At 35.7% G+C, this 15,833-nt stretch overlaps 1 protein-coding gene across 10 annotated transcripts in view; it reads right to left on the minus strand.

Annotated features, from left to right (window-relative positions):
• The window catches only part of HERC4 (HECT and RLD domain containing E3 ubiquitin protein ligase 4), a 153,268-nt gene that overhangs the window by 33,298 nt on the left and 104,137 nt on the right, over nucleotides 1-15,833 (minus strand). For 6 of the 10 annotated variants that reach the window (XM_045437581.1, XM_045437577.1, XM_045437574.1 and 3 more), the window contains 4 exons: nucleotides 14,910-14,933; nucleotides 12,363-12,461; nucleotides 9,296-9,463; nucleotides 8,922-9,065 (listed from right to left, as the gene is read on the minus strand). In XM_045437581.1, coding sequence (XP_045293537.1) covers nucleotides 8,922-9,065; nucleotides 9,296-9,463; nucleotides 12,363-12,461; nucleotides 14,910-14,933 — 435 coding nt within the window. The remainder of the gene's footprint in view (nucleotides 1-8,921; nucleotides 9,066-9,295; nucleotides 9,464-12,362; nucleotides 12,462-14,909; nucleotides 14,934-15,833) is intronic. The other 4 variants (XM_045437578.1, XM_045437575.1, XM_045437573.1 and 1 more) reach the window with 1 other exon arrangement.

Here is a 15,833-nt window from a genome sequence, read left to right on the forward strand (position 1 = left end):
TCTTAAATATGCTCAAATAGCTAAAGGAAACCATGGGGGTGGGAAGTGGGGGGAGAGAACAGAAGAACAATGTCTCCTCAAATAGAGAGTATCAGTAAAGAAAGAGAAATTATGGAAAAGAACTAAAAATTCTGGAGCTGAAAAGTACAATAACTGAAACAAAAAATTCACTGCAGGGGTACAAGAGATTTGAGCAGGCAGAAAGAAGAATCCATGAACTTGAAGATAGGCCAATTGAGATTATCTACTTTGTGGAACAGCAGCAAGAAAAAAAATGAAGAAGTATGAACAGAGTCTAACAGATCTGTGGGATACCATCAAGGGTACCATCATATAGACAGGAGAGTCCCACAAGGAAAGGAGAGAGTGGGGCAGAAAGAATATATGAAGAAATGGTTAAAAATTTCTTAAATTTGATAAAAGACATGAATCTAACATCCAAGCAGCTCAACAAACTCGAAATCCACATCCAGACATATTTTAATCTAAGTGTTGAAAGTCAATTACAAAAAGAGTGTTGAAAGCAGCAAAAGAGAAGCAACTCATCACAGCAGGGCTCCTCAATAAGATTAATAGCTGATTTCTAATCAGAAACCATGCATGTCAAAGACAGTGGAATGACACATTTAAAGAGCTGAAAGAAAAAACTGTCAAGCAAGAATTCTACATCCAGGGGCGCCTGGGTGGCGCAGTCGGTTAAGCGTCCGACTTCAGCCACGTCACGATCTCGCAGTCCGGGAGTTCGAGCCCCGCGTCGGGCTCTGGGCTGATGGCTCAGAGACTGGAGCCTGTTTCCGATTCTGTGTCTCCCTCTCTCTCTGCCCCTCCCCCGTTCATGCTCTGTCTCTCTCTGTCCCAAAAATAAATAAACGTTGAAAAAAAAAAAATTAAAAAAAAAAAAAAATTCTACATCCAGGAAATCTCAGATAAAGAAAAACTGAGGGAGTTTGTTGCTACTAGACCTTCCTTACAAGAAATGCTAAAGTTCAGCAGGCTGAAAGAAAAGGATGCCACACAGTAACTCAAAGCCATACAAAGAAAAGAACTCTGTTAAAGGTAGCTACACAAGTACATATAAAAGTTAAAATTATTATATTTTTGACTCGCAACTCCCTTTTTTTCTATATATGGTTTAAAACTCAAACGTGTAAAATAAGTATAAATCTACATTAATGGGCATACAATGTATAAAGCTGTAGGGTGTGACAATAACAAAGAGGAAGGGACAGAGCTGTTTCAGGAGCAGAGTTTCTGCATAGTATGGAAGTTGGTATTAATTCAAACAAGATTGTTATAAATTTAAGGTGTTAATTGTAATCCTCAGAGCAACTACTCAGGGAAAAAAAATATGTATATATGTATACATACATATATATATATATAGAGAGAGAGAGAGAACATATATGTATACATATATACATACATACATACATAGAGAGAGAGAGAGAGAGAGAGAGAGAGAGAAAGGGAAATGAGAAAAGAATCAAAAAAACACACTAGACAAAACAATCAATTAAATTTTTAAAAAAGACAGTAATGGAGGCACTGAAGAATAAGAGAGATATGACTTATAGGAAACAAACAGTAAAATGGCAGAAGTGCTTATCAGTAACAGCTTTAAATGTAAATGAATTAAATTCTGCAATCAAAAGGCAGAAACTAGCAGAACAGATTTTAAAAAACCATTATTCAACTGTTGCCAGTCCCTACTTTACAATGGTTCGACTTCCAATTTTTTTATTTTACAGTGGTGCAAAAGTGATACTCCACCAGTAGAAACCATTCTTCACATTTTAGATTTTGATCTTTTCCTGGGATAGCAATATGCACTATGTGCTGATCAGCGACAGTAAGCCACAGTTCCCAGTTAGCCATGCAATCATGAGGGTAAATGACCAATACACTTATAACCATTGTGCCCATACAACCAGCCTATTTTTCATTTTCAGTACACTATTCAATAAATTACGTGTGATATTCAGTATTTGGTTATGAAAGAGGCTTAAGATGATTTTGCCCAACTACAGGCTGTTCTGAGCATGTTTAGTATAGGCTAGGCTAAACTCTAATGTTTGGTAGGTTAGGTGTAGTCAATGCATGTTTAACTTACAAAATTTCCAATTTACAGTGGGTTTATTGAAACATAACTCCATAGTAAGTCTAGGAAGATGCTGTACATGTTGTCTACAAGCCTCACTTTAAATTCAAAGACACTAGATGGTGAAAGTTTGAGGGGTCCCCAGGTGGCTCAGCTGGCTGAGCATCAGACTTCAGCTTAGGTCATGATCGCCGAGTTTGAGCCTCACATCAGGCTTGCTGTTGTCAGTGCAGAGCCTGCTTCAGATCCTCTGTCCCCCTCTCTCTGCCCCTCCCTCGTTTGTACTCTCTCAAAAAAAAAAAAAAAAAAAAGTGAGAGTTTGAAAAAAATGATATGTCATGTAACTAGTAACCAAGAGAGAGATGAGTGGCTATACCAGTATCAGACAAAATAGACTTTAAATTAAAAATTATTACAAAAGATGAAGACATATTCTGATAAGCATCAATTCAAGAAGATGTAACATTTATAAATATATACATACCTAACAATACAGCTTCAAAATACACACAAAACTGACACAATTGACAGGAGAAATATGGTTCTAAAATAATAGTTGGAGGCTTAATATCCCAATATTCAATATATCAATAATGGATATAACAATCAGAAGATCAATAAGGAAATAGAGGACCTGAACAACACTACAGAATGACCAGACTGAACAGACAGCTTGGAACACTCCATTCAATAACAAGAGAATACATTATTTTCAAACGCAAATAGGATATTTTCCAGGAAAGACCATATGTTAGGTCAAAAATTAAGCCTCCAAAAATTTTAAGTTTATTTATTTATTTTTGGGGGGGGGGAGGGAGGGAGGGAGACAGAAAATCCCAAGTAGGCTCCACACTGTTAGTGCAGAGTCCGATACAGGGTTTGAACCCACGAACTATGAGATCATGACCTGAGATGCTTAAATGACTAAGCCACCCAGGCGCCCCTCCTTCTGCCTTGTTTTTTTTTAATAGATTTATTTTTAAGTAATCTCTATACCCAAGTGGGGCTTGAACCCGGAGATCAAGAGTTGCAGCTCCACTGGACTGAGCCAGCCATGGACCCTCTATATTTCCTTCTGTTGTTGATTTCCAGTTTCATTCCATAGTAGTCAGAAAATTAATTTTTTATGATTTTAGTCTTTTTCAATTTATAGAGGCAATTTATAATTCCCAATCCGTAGGTAAATTTGTAGTTACAAACATATATATTAAAAAAGAAAATGGGTGGGGGGATGGGCTAAATGGGTAAAGGGCATTAAGGAAGACAGTTGTTGGGAGTTATACATAGGGAATGAATCACTGGAATCTACTACTGAAATCACTACTGCACTATATGCTAACTAACTTGGATGTAAATTAAAAAATAAATTAAAAAAAAAAAGAAAAAATATCTCAAATCAATAATCAAACTTCATACCCTAAGGAACTATAAAAAGAAGAGCAAACTAAATCTGAAGCTAGTAGAGGGAGATAACAATAAAGATGAAAGTGGAGATAAATAAAATACAGGAGAGAAAAATACATAGAAGCAACAAAACTAAAAGTTGATTCTTTTAAAAAAGCAACAAAACTGACAAACTTTTAGTTAGAATGACCAAGAAAAAAAAAAAAAGACTCACATTATTAAAATCAGGATTGAAAGTGGGGACATTACTGTCATCCTTACAGAAATAAAAAGGATTGTAAGATAATACTATGAACAACCGTGTAACAAAATAGATAATCTAGATGAAATGGGCAAATTCCGAGGAACATACAAACTACCAAACTGACACCAGAAGAAAAAGAAACACAACCTGTAACAAGAAACTGAATCACTAATCAAAAACCTTCCAACAGAGGCACCTGGGTGGCTCAGTGGGTTAAGTGTCTGACTTTGGCTCAAGTTGTGGTCTCAGGGTTCTTGAGTTTGAGCCTCTGTCAGAGCCTAATTCTTGTTCTCTGTCTCCCTCTCTCTGACCCTCTCCTGTGTTTGTACTCTCTCACTCTCAAAAAATAAACATTAAATAAACAAAAAAACCTTCCAACAAAGAAAAGCCTATGACCAGATTCTACCAAACATTTAAAGAATAACTGACACCAATTTTTCCTCTTTCCAAGAGGAAAAGGAACACTTTCTAACTCATCTGTGAGGTCAAATACCATGACACCAAATACCGACAAAGGCATCACAAACACCAAAAAGAAAACTATAGACCAGTATTCTTAATAAATAAGGATAGAAAAATCATCAACAGAATATTAGCAAACTGAATCCAGCAGCATATTAAAGTATTATATACCATGACCAAGTGGGCTTTATCTCAAGAACACAAGGTGGTTCAACATAAGAAAACGCACCAATGTAATACATCACATTAATGGAATGAAGGAAGGAAACCACATGATCATCTGGATGCACAAAAGCATCTGACAAAATACCACTCTCTTTCATGATAAATATACTCAACAAACTAGGCATCAAAGAGAACTTCCTTAACGTTAAAAAGGAATTTATGAAAAACAAAAGCATGTGCACTCTTACCAACTTGTATTTGACAGTGTACTGGAAGTTCTAGCCAGGGCAATTAGATGCAAGAAAAAGAAATAAAGGTATCTAAATTGGAAGGAAAGAAGTAAAATTAAATCTATGGCATTTGTGGATGCCATGATCTCGTATAAAGAAAATCCATCCACAAAACAATCTATTAGAGCTGATAAATGAATTTAGCAAAGTTGCATAATACAAGATTAAAACACAAAAAGTAGTTGTATTTCTTTTAGTATCTGTGCTGCCAAAGCGAGCATAATCAGTTGTATTTCTATACCTAGCAGTGAACAAACCAAATATAAAATTTATACAAAGCTACAGTAAACAAATAGTGCTGTACTGACATTAAGGACAGATATATATATATATCTCACTAGAATAAAAAACTAAGAGTCCAGAAATAAATCCATATTTATGCAGTCAATTAAATTTCAACAAGGGTACCAAAACCATTCAGTAAGGAAAGAACAGCCTTTTTAACAAATAATAGTGGGACGTCTAGTTATTCACATGCAGAGAATGAAGCTGAACTCTTACCTCACACCATAGCCAAAAATTAACTCAAAATAGACCAAAGACCTATAACAGCTAAAACTGTAAAACTCTTAGAAGAAAATTCACAGGTTAATCTTCATGACTTTGCAATAGTCCATGGGTTCTTAGTTATGACACCAAAAGCGCATGCAACAAAAGAAAAAAATAGATAAATAAGACTCCAACAAAATTTAAAACTTTTGTGTGCAAAAAGATATTATCAAGAAAGCGAAAAGGCAACCATAAAACGGGAGAGAATATTTGCAAATCACATATCTGATAAGAGTCCAGTATCCAGAATATACAAAGAACTCTTCAAACTCAACAAAATGACAATCTAATTTTAAAATGAGCAGAGGGCTTAAAAGACATTTTGCTAAAGAATGTGACAAATCAAACACATCAACTAGCCATTAAGGAAATGCAATTTAGTACCCCAGCACTTCATACCCACTATACTAATAAGAAATATATATAAATAAAAAACATTTTTGAAATATAGAATTTAAAAAAAAGGAAAATAGCAAATGTTGCCCACGAAGTAGAGAAATTGGAATCCTCACATACTGCTGATGGGGAGGTAAACAGTTTGGTGGTTCCTTAAAAAGTCAAACTGAATTATATAATATGACCTAGCAATTCCACTCCTAGGAATACACCCAAACTAATTGCAGTGTGCAAACAAAAACTTGCACATAAATGTTCATAGCAGCATTATTCAGAGCATTTTACCAAAAGAGGTAAATAGCCCAAATGTCTATTGACTGATGGATAAACAAAATGAGGCATATTCATACAAATGAATATTATTCAGTTAAATGGAAAGAAGTACTGATATGTGGTACAGCATGGATGAACCTTAGAAGCATGCTAAGTGAAAGAAGCCAGCCACAAAACGCCACATATTGTACAACTTCATTTATAGCAAATATCAAGAAAAGACAAATCCACAGAGACAGACAATAGAGTAGTGGTTATCACAGGCTGGAGGGAGAAGGAAATGAGGAATAACCGCTTAATATGTACAGGTTTCCTGTTGAGGTGATGAAATGTTCTGGAAGTAGAAAGTGGTGCTGGTTGCACAACACTGTGAATATGTTCTTTTTAAAAGAACATATAGCCTTCTGCCTTCTCCCTCTCCTGGTCAGGACTGAGGTTTAGGGTAATACACTTACTCTGAGGTAGTGGTCCAGTATGTCTAGGGCTGAGCTTTCAGCCAGTGTAGCAAGAAGAGCGACTACATACAGGGTAGATTAAGTAAGTATCTTGAAGATGATAGCTATGAAGTTTCTCACTGGTGATTTAAGTCACATAAAATGGACAAGAAGGCTAGAGTAAACTCTATGGTGTTTGCATAGTATAGAGATATCAGTATGATTTCACAGTTAGAAACCATACATATGTTGGAAATCATGAGATGTGTACATATGTGTACACACATATGTGTGTACATACACATAGTTCCTAACTCTGTCTGCTGAGAATCTGAAAGCAATGACTATCTGGTAGCAGTTGAGTACACTTAGCATTCAGAGCACGATTTCTGAATACTATTTCCATCTGAAGAAGCGAGGGCTTTTAAGGAGAAAAGGCTAATGCTAGAGCTGGGGTAAACACAAGAGCCTGTAACATTTATTGTACCAAATGTAAAGAATAATTAAGGAAAAATTGGGACACATCAAAAGTACACAAAAGAGGAACCAGTTCAACAGGGCTCCCATTGGTGAAATCAAGATAAACTGAAAAGATCTCACAGAGATCCACAATAAAGCTTGTTAAGACTGCCCCACCCCTGGTCTCAAAACATTACCTCTCTGCAGAACTGAATGAAGTCCCACAGAACTCTCTGTGTTCCTAGCAGGACAGGCCTCCACCCCATATACCCTCTTAAATTCTATCTACCATACCATTAACAAACTACCCCACAAGACCAAGCCAAGAAGGAGACTGTAATTCAATCAGATTATCCACCTACCTCAAAGGTCATCAGGACTACTCCACCATGTCTTACATGTCTGTTTCTCAACATAGGAAGCCTCAAACTCACAGGTTATCCCTAATCCCATCTTATGTGGCACCGTACAGGCCCTAAAATCTGACACAATCTTACAACTATCTTTGCTCCACTAAACACTTTCACTGTTTGCCCTGGAACTCACAATCTATCATTTGGAAAATTGCCCATATCCTAAAATTCTATCCAAATTTTCCTTCCTCTTTTGTAAATGAAGAAGACTGTCTTCTGAGGACACTATTTCCCCTGTAGCTCTCATAAATGGTGTCTGTTTTCTCTTCCAACCCTTCATACGATTTGACATAGAAGTTAAGTCTCCTGGCTCTTCACTCCTTCTAGGTCTCCTTCCATTTGCCTTCTTAAAACCCCCAGCTCCTCTAAAAAACAGGGCAACTGCATATAACCCTGCTACTGCACTGCTCTCTATTATTTGTACAGCTCTCCTGGGAGTATACTCAAAGGACAAAAAAAAACAAAAAAAACCCTGCAAAAACAAGTTAAGAAAAAAAAAAGAAACAACTATTTTCAGCTTTTATCATGATACTGGTGGTAATGTTGGTACTGTTAGGCAGCAAATGTAGAGTTTTGGAGTATTTTTTCATACCAAGTACACCAGATAGTAAGGAAGCTACGAAAGAGTAATAAAGTTGTATCAAAAGAACTCAGATGCCAACTTGCAGAGCTCTCCCTAGACAAAGATAAGATAATATGAGCATCAATAAAGATAATAATAACTGTGATGGACTAAAAACATCAAATATGTTTAAATCCATGAAAACAAAACTGAAAAAATAAATTGTCATCACTGGAATATGCCAATGAACAGATTCATTCTTTTGAAAAATGGTTAACTACAGAGAAAGAATCCATTCCCATATGAATTGTACTACTAAGGAACCAAATACTACATAGAGGGAAATTTCTCTGTATAGAAGTACCCAAGCCAATAAAATGAAAAAGAAATGTTAGAGTAGCACCATTTTGCAACCCCTAATAAATTAATGAGGCACTGATCATCAATGACTGCTAATATCACAAAGGATAGTCAGCCTCCTGAAATATGAATAAATAACACATCAAGGTTTTTAGAACCAATAGTAAAATATTCTATTCAAAATTCTTTCAACTCATTCTACAAACTGAACCATCGTCATTTATACTCTCTAAACCAAGGGGCAGTGAACTTTCTGTAAGGGAAAAGATGGTAAATATTTCAGGCTTTGTTGATAATACAGTCTTTGTCTTAACTACTCAACTCTGCCTCTCCCAGCTGTAGCTAGAAAGCAGCCATGAACAATAGGTAAAAAAGTGGGCATGACTTTATTTAAAAGAACATGTGCAGGAAAGAACTTAGTTTATGGACTGTAATTTGCTGCGTAGTTACCTCTGCCCTAAACGATAAGTTAGAAAAATCAATGATTGCTACTGATAAATTAATTCTTCCCCGAAGAGAAGTTAATTTGGTAATAATTATTCAATCCTAAATCTAAATCAGCGGAAAGAAAGGTCATCATTCTCAGGCTGACCATTCCTTTATTTTGCTAGCTGGAAATGTGTGGGAAGCATTAATGTGTTCTGACGACTTTGAGTCCAAAAGTTTGTAATTTTTCAAATTGTGGTAAAGCAGATCTCTGAATAAAATGTTAGGAATTCTGTAATAACTCTTATTTACTGAGTTAACTTGACACATGTAGGTATACATACATAGGTATATACATAGAAATAATTTAGATGGTTGGACTTCACCTTATCAGAAAACCAAATGAGCCTGGAATCTTCATAATACCTAAACATGCCATATTTAGGATCCAATAATTCCCTCATGATGAGCAAGAAAAATTCTTTGCGTACTCCTCCTGCATCAACAGCATCTTCTCCAACAAATATAACCTAAAATAGCATAATGCAAACACTGAATGTAAAGAAATGGAAGTATATTCTGGAGAGCCCATAACGTGTAATTTATTACAATAAATGCTCAGCAATTAACAGTTTAAAAAATTTTTTTAGGTTTTATATAGTTTTATTTATTAAGTTTCAAAGATACATTAAAAACAGAAAAACTTTAAATGTATTTTCTGAATAAAGTCCCAATTATATAACAGAAAATGTCAAATTACCTTGAGTGGCTTTTTGTAGTCTATATTCTTTGTTTTCCTAAGGACTTCCATTGCATCTCCTACAATATTTTCTCTGCGCACAACTAGAATTAAGCAGGGATTCACAGATTCAATCACCGGGAGAAAAAGAGAGGAGACATTCTGTCTATGGGCCTGGTCAATAGCCATCTAGAAAACAAAAGATTAAAATTTTAATACAATGCTATAAAGAAACTAAGGTGACTGGGTAAGCTAACTTCTACCTATTAATTATAATCCTAGATTTATAATTCCTATAATAGTTCCTATGCTACTTAATTCACATAACACCTAACACAGTATCTAATAGAGCATAAGAGCTTAATAAACTGTATTCTCAGCATAATGAGTGTCCTATTGAATGTTTTTTTTTAATGTTTTAATTTTAGAGAGAGGGAGACAAAGAGAGAGGGACAGAGGATCAGAAGTGAACTTTGTGCTGACAGCAGAGAGCCCAATGCAGGGCTCAAATTCATGAACCGTGAGATCATGACCTGAGCCAAAATCAGATGCTTAACCTACTGAGCCACCCAGGCGCCCCTTGAATACTTTCATACTAATGTATAGCTAATGATACCATTATGCAAGCATGGAACTATAATAATATGGTAAATCTAAACACTGCTATTTCTCAAAAGATAAGCGGGATGAAGAGTGAGGAGAAAGAGAAAACAGCATTAAAACAACCTCAAATGAGAGTAAGGAACAGCCTGGCTGAGGAGTTATTATAGAAATTCATTTAGTAGGGGCGCCAATGTGGCTCAGTCTGTTAAGCATCTGGCTTTTGATTTCGGCTCAGGTCATGATCTCACAGTTCGTGAGTTTGTGGGATGGAGCCCTGTGTCAGGGTCTGCACTGCCAGCACAGACCTTGCTTAGAATCTCTTCCTCTCCCTCTGCGCCTCCCCCCAGTTCGTTCTGTTCTCTCTCTCTCTCACGAATAAACATTAAAATAAATAAATAAATAAACATTAAAAAAAAAAAAAAAAAGAAAAGAAAGGAATTCATCTAGAAGAGTGATCACCATGTTCACAAACCAAGCATTTGGCTTTCACCATTTAAAGCCTTTGTTCATTTCCTATGGTTTTCCCAGTGTTCTTATTCTAAAATGGAATGTACTATGTATTAAAAGCATGCGGTGATTATTGTTTTAAGAAAGACCATCAAAAACTGGTTCACCAGTTGTTAGTATAAACCCTACAAAAATATTTCTCCTGGATGCGCCTGGATAGCTCAGTCAGTTGAGAGACCAACTTTTTTTTTTCCCCTAATGTTTATTCATTTTTGAGAGAGAGACATAGCACGTGGGGGGGGGGGGGGGGGGCGGGGGCTGGTGTAGGGCAGAGAGAGGGGGAGACAGAATCCGAAGCAGGCTCCAGGCTCTGAGCTATCAGCACAGAGCCCGATGTGGGGCCTGAACCCACAAACTGTGAAATCATGAACTGAGATGAAGTCAGATGCCCAACCAACTGAGCCACCCAGGCGCCCCAGGAGACCAACTCTTGATTTCAGGTCAGGTCATTAAACCAGGGTGGTAGGATCAAGCCCTGCATTGGGATCCACACTGAGTGGTGAGCCTACTTAAGATTCTCCCTCTTGGGGCATTTCTCAGTTTCAGCTCAGGTCACGATCTCACATTTCGTGAGTCTGAGCCCCAATCGGGCTCTAAGCTGACAGCATGGAGCCTGCTTGGGTTTCTCTCTCCCCCTCTCTCTGCCCCTCCCCCACTTGTGCTGTCTCTGTCTCTCTCAAAATAAGTAAATAAACTTAAAAAAAATTTATAAAAATTTTTTAAAAAATTAGCCTTAGAAAAGAAAAAAGATTCTCGCTCTCTCTCCCTTTGCCCCTCTTCCCTGCCTGCGTATACATGTGCTTACTCTCTCTAAAAATAAAACGTGTATTATTTCCTCTAATGATGAAAATGGGTATAAGCACATATGTAAAATTCCCCCTAGTGTTTATTATTTAAATATCTAGAGGCATTTAAAATACCAAAGGCATTTATTTTAAAGGAATGAAAATAGCTATCAAAATTGGGGTGGGGTGCTGATAATTTTTTAAAGCATTTTTAGATTTTAAGAGCTCAAGCTTTCTTCTTACCCTTTTCTTAGTCCTTAGCCTCTATAGTCTGATATTCTATACTAGAAAATAAAACTCAAAACCTTTTTAAATTTACAGGCTCAAAAGATACAGCACATCTACTATAGTTCTTAAAATGATAATGTAAGTTAGTTAAAAAAAAAAAAAACCCTCATTATAAATGAAAAAATGTTCAACATAAAACAGAGCAGATTGGGGGAGAAAGGAGATGGAAGAGCAGGAGACGACCAACCTCAGGAAAATGTCTTACTTATTACTAACACTTTCTTCAAGGAAACTTCATATCCTCCCCCTAACAAGTGATCAAATACCTCTTACTTTAACATCACATCACCTCTGGTTACTTCCATCTTTTACCAAGTATATAAATATGGAATATATAATGAAGCAAGATTTGAAACAAACCCAAGTTTATCAAGTAAGCTAATAAAACTGTTTATAAAGATTACATATTTCTACAATGAAAGATGTTTATACCATTTTTTAGATATAAATGATTAAAAGCTAAACTATTCTATTTTCATTTAAATATATATAAGCCTTCGTAACAGTACACTTGTCACATGCAATTATAAGGTACCTTTGCAAAGGTACAGAATGTTCCCAAAGATTACGGATTATAGGCAAACTTCAAATATTTACTTTTTAAAAAAAAATGTTTTATTTATTTTTGAGAGAGAGAGAGAGAGAGAGAGAGAGAAAACAAGGGGGGAAGGGGCAAAGAGAGAGGGAGACACAGAATCCAAAGCAGGCTTCAGGCTCTGAGCTGTCAGCACAGAGTCTGATGTGGGGCTTGAACCCACAAAGTGCAAAATCATGACCTGAACAGAAGTCAGATGCTTAACCAACTGAGCCAACCAGGTGCCGCAACAAATATTTACTTTTTAAAAACATTACAGAAACAATTCCAAAACCATTCTCAAGTCAGTTAGTATTAAACTATATCTTACCTGCATCTGTAAGACTGCATCTGTTTGTAACAGAGTAGTTTTTGCTTGGGCATCAAATACAAATGGATATGTGCAGATTGTAACAGGAATATCTGCCAACTAGAAATAAAATTAACTTATTAGAACAAACTGATTTGTGATATATTTTTTGTAGGTACTGTCATTTCTTTTAAAGCTGATCATATTCTTGGTTTATTCACCTGTATGTTATCCAGGAATTATAAATATTGTGCTTCCTTTCAAATATGGAATTTTTACTGATTATCAGATGAGGCACTGGAATAACCCCCATTCTCAATAACCTCAATTTTAGGAAGGAATTATATACTTGAAAGTACATACAATTGTAAATTACAAGGATCTTTTGCTGAACATGTATTAACTTCAAGATTCAGTAAATTAGGAGGCAAATATATCTTAAAGTTGGGGGCTCCTATGTTAAATACATTACCCAGTTCTAGAGTACCCAGGGCTACTCTAGCAACTGAGGCCAATGATAAGCAATCTGCTTATTCATTCATTTAACAGTTATATACTGCATGCCGTTAGGGTACCAACACTATTGTAAGTCAACAATCTTTCATTCATTTAACCTACAAAATAAGTACCATGAAATACCATTATTTTCTGTCAATCTTTAAAGCTGAGAAACTGGATTATTACCATTATCACACATTACCCACCTTACAGACAATTATTTAACCTAGCAAGTAATACAGTGATTGACTGCTAAGTATTTTAACAATGCAGAAAAATATAAAGATTTATGAACTTCTAGTCACAGATTCTTGCAGTCAAAGGAGGCCGTATTCCTACCATCTACCCAACAAGGCAATGTTTTTGTGTCAGCCCTGAAACGGAGACCCTGCTGTAAGGTTTCTAGTGAAGACTTTCAATACACCATGAAAAAAATCCACTTCTTATGTGCTTAGGAAGTTCTTCTTATTAAGTCTGAATCTACATTTATAAACATCACTATGCATTACTTTGTTTTGTATTGCAATCTTCATTGCAGGGAAGCCATATAGGCTCTCTCTAAATTGTCTTTTTTCCATAGTAAACATTCCCAGTTTTTCCAGCCATTCTGACAATACTGTGGTTTCCAGCCCTTCTCCATCTCGACTGCCTTCTTTTAAATGTATTTTAATTTATATAAGTCTCTCTTAAAAACACACAAAATAATCTCATAGGGCCCAATCAGTACAGAATACAACGAGACTATCAACTCTTTGTTGTCAACATGTAAGACAGCATCGTGGGTTATATTAACCTTACAGTAAATTATCATTTTTCATTATTTTTCATATGACAATTTTTACCTTGATCCTGTATTTGTGTCACTACCTATTGATGGTAGAATGTCATTTCACGATTCTGAAATTTAAAACTACCAAAATGATTTCTCAGGTCCCTTTTGGTTTCAAAAGTCTATGATTTCATAATTTTATGTGCTATTTCTATGTGAAGATAAGGAAGCAAACAATATTAGGCCTATAATATAAAGTTAATTCTAAATGCTTCACTGGTTCAAGTCCTGGGAAAAATGCAAAACAAAACAAGAAAACCTGAAGTCTATAATGAAAGTATAAAAGAAGTATTATAACAATTCCAAGTATTAAAAAGGTTATTCAGGTTTGTTGATAATCTAAACCAAAGTGCTAAAACTTTATATGCTAAGACAGTATATTATACAAAGTGAGGAAGATGACCATACTGAGTTTATTTAACTTTATGATGATCATTTTGAGTATTAATTATTAGCTTAAAAATTGAAGATCATTTTAGTTCTATAAAATATTTTTTGCCTTACTGGGTAAGCATTTGTCAGATTTTAAAAGTTTGCTTTTTTATATTACAAAGGACATGTGTTAATTTTATACTGGAAGACTTTAGGAGGGTAGACATTATTTTAAAGCAAATATTGTTGGGGTGCCTGGCTGGCTCAGTCAGTACAATATGCGACTCTTGATCTCAGGGTTGTGAGTTTGAGTCCCACATAGGGTGGAGAAAATAAAATCTTAATTAAAAATTATTTTTTTATTTTTAAAATAGAAATCTTTTTTTTTTTTTTTTTTTTTTTTAAGAGAGAGAGAGAGAGAGTCGGGGAGAGGGGCAGAGGGAGACAGAGGGAAAGAATCCTAAGTAGGCTCCATGCTCAGAGTGGAGCCTGACGTGGGCCTCAATCCCACAACCCAGGGATCATGACCTGAGCTGAAACCAAGAGTCAGACATTCGACCAACTGAGCCATCCAGGCAGCCCCAAAATAAAATTAAAAAATAATAATAAAGCAAATATTGTTGAAAGGCATCATACAAGTGCAATGATAACTAAAACCGAGGTTTTAATTTTCTTCAAAAAACTCCTTTGAAATGTTATATAGGACAACTCCTATATAGCCATTAAAAAAGTTTATATATATGGATAGCTATATCTACCTATCTATATATAAATTTATCAAACTAAACAGGAAACTTGCTCTCCTATTACTTAAGATAAAACAGAGTATATCTTACTCTGAACATGAGACTTTATTACACCAAACTTACCTCAGTTAATCCATGGTTGACATCCTAAGACAGCAGTGCAGAACGTAACAGTAATGAGGAAAGAGCAATGTTAGTGTCCAAATTTAACTATTTCTATTCAAAGTAGCATTTCATATATTTTGCTACAGAATACTGAATTAATGAAGTAGACCAAAATATACCTACAACAAAACTTACCCTTTCCATGTGCATCTTATATATCTATACCTATTTTTATAGGTATAAATATATATACCTAAGACCTTTCTTTCATGTATCTTGTGGTCATAAAATTATCAAGGCTTGAACATAATGAAATTTGGCTTTAGCAACTAAGCACCCCAATTGGAGAATTCAGGTAAAATGCGGAAACTAATCCTAAGTCCTAAGCTTGGTCTTGAAGAAGTCATTTTATGTCTTAGTTTCTCCACCTGGAAAATGGGGAAAATATTCCCCAACTTCTCCCCAAGGACTTGGTTAAACCTTGACAAAATGCTTGGAAAGTATTTAGCATATTAAAATACTATATGGAAACAAAGTGAAGAAAATAAGCCATTAAATGTTTTTACTTGTCAGAAATAACGAACGAAAACTTAGGATATCTTACATTAAGGATTCTTTAACACTGAATTAGCTTAAAACTGAAAGTACAAAGGGGCGCCTGGGTGGCTCAGTCGGTTAAGCATCTGACTTCTGCTGAGGTCATAATCTCACAGTCCATGAGTAGAGCCCTGCATCGGGCTCTGGGCTAACAGCTCAGCTCAGAGCCCAGAGCCTGCTTCAGATTCTATGTCTCCCTCTCTCATGCTCCTCCCCTGCGTGCACTGTCTCTCCCTCTCTCAAAAAATAAATAAACATTTAAAAAAAAAATTTGTTTTTAATTGAAAGTACAGGACAGGGCTTAGGAGTTGGTAAACAGAAAGAAAAAATGAGGAGAGAAAGAGA

The sequence above is a fragment of the Leopardus geoffroyi genome, chromosome D2 (assembly GCF_018350155.1).
Source record: "Leopardus geoffroyi isolate Oge1 chromosome D2, O.geoffroyi_Oge1_pat1.0, whole genome shotgun sequence".
Taxonomy (NCBI): domain Eukaryota; kingdom Metazoa; phylum Chordata; class Mammalia; order Carnivora; family Felidae; genus Leopardus; species Leopardus geoffroyi.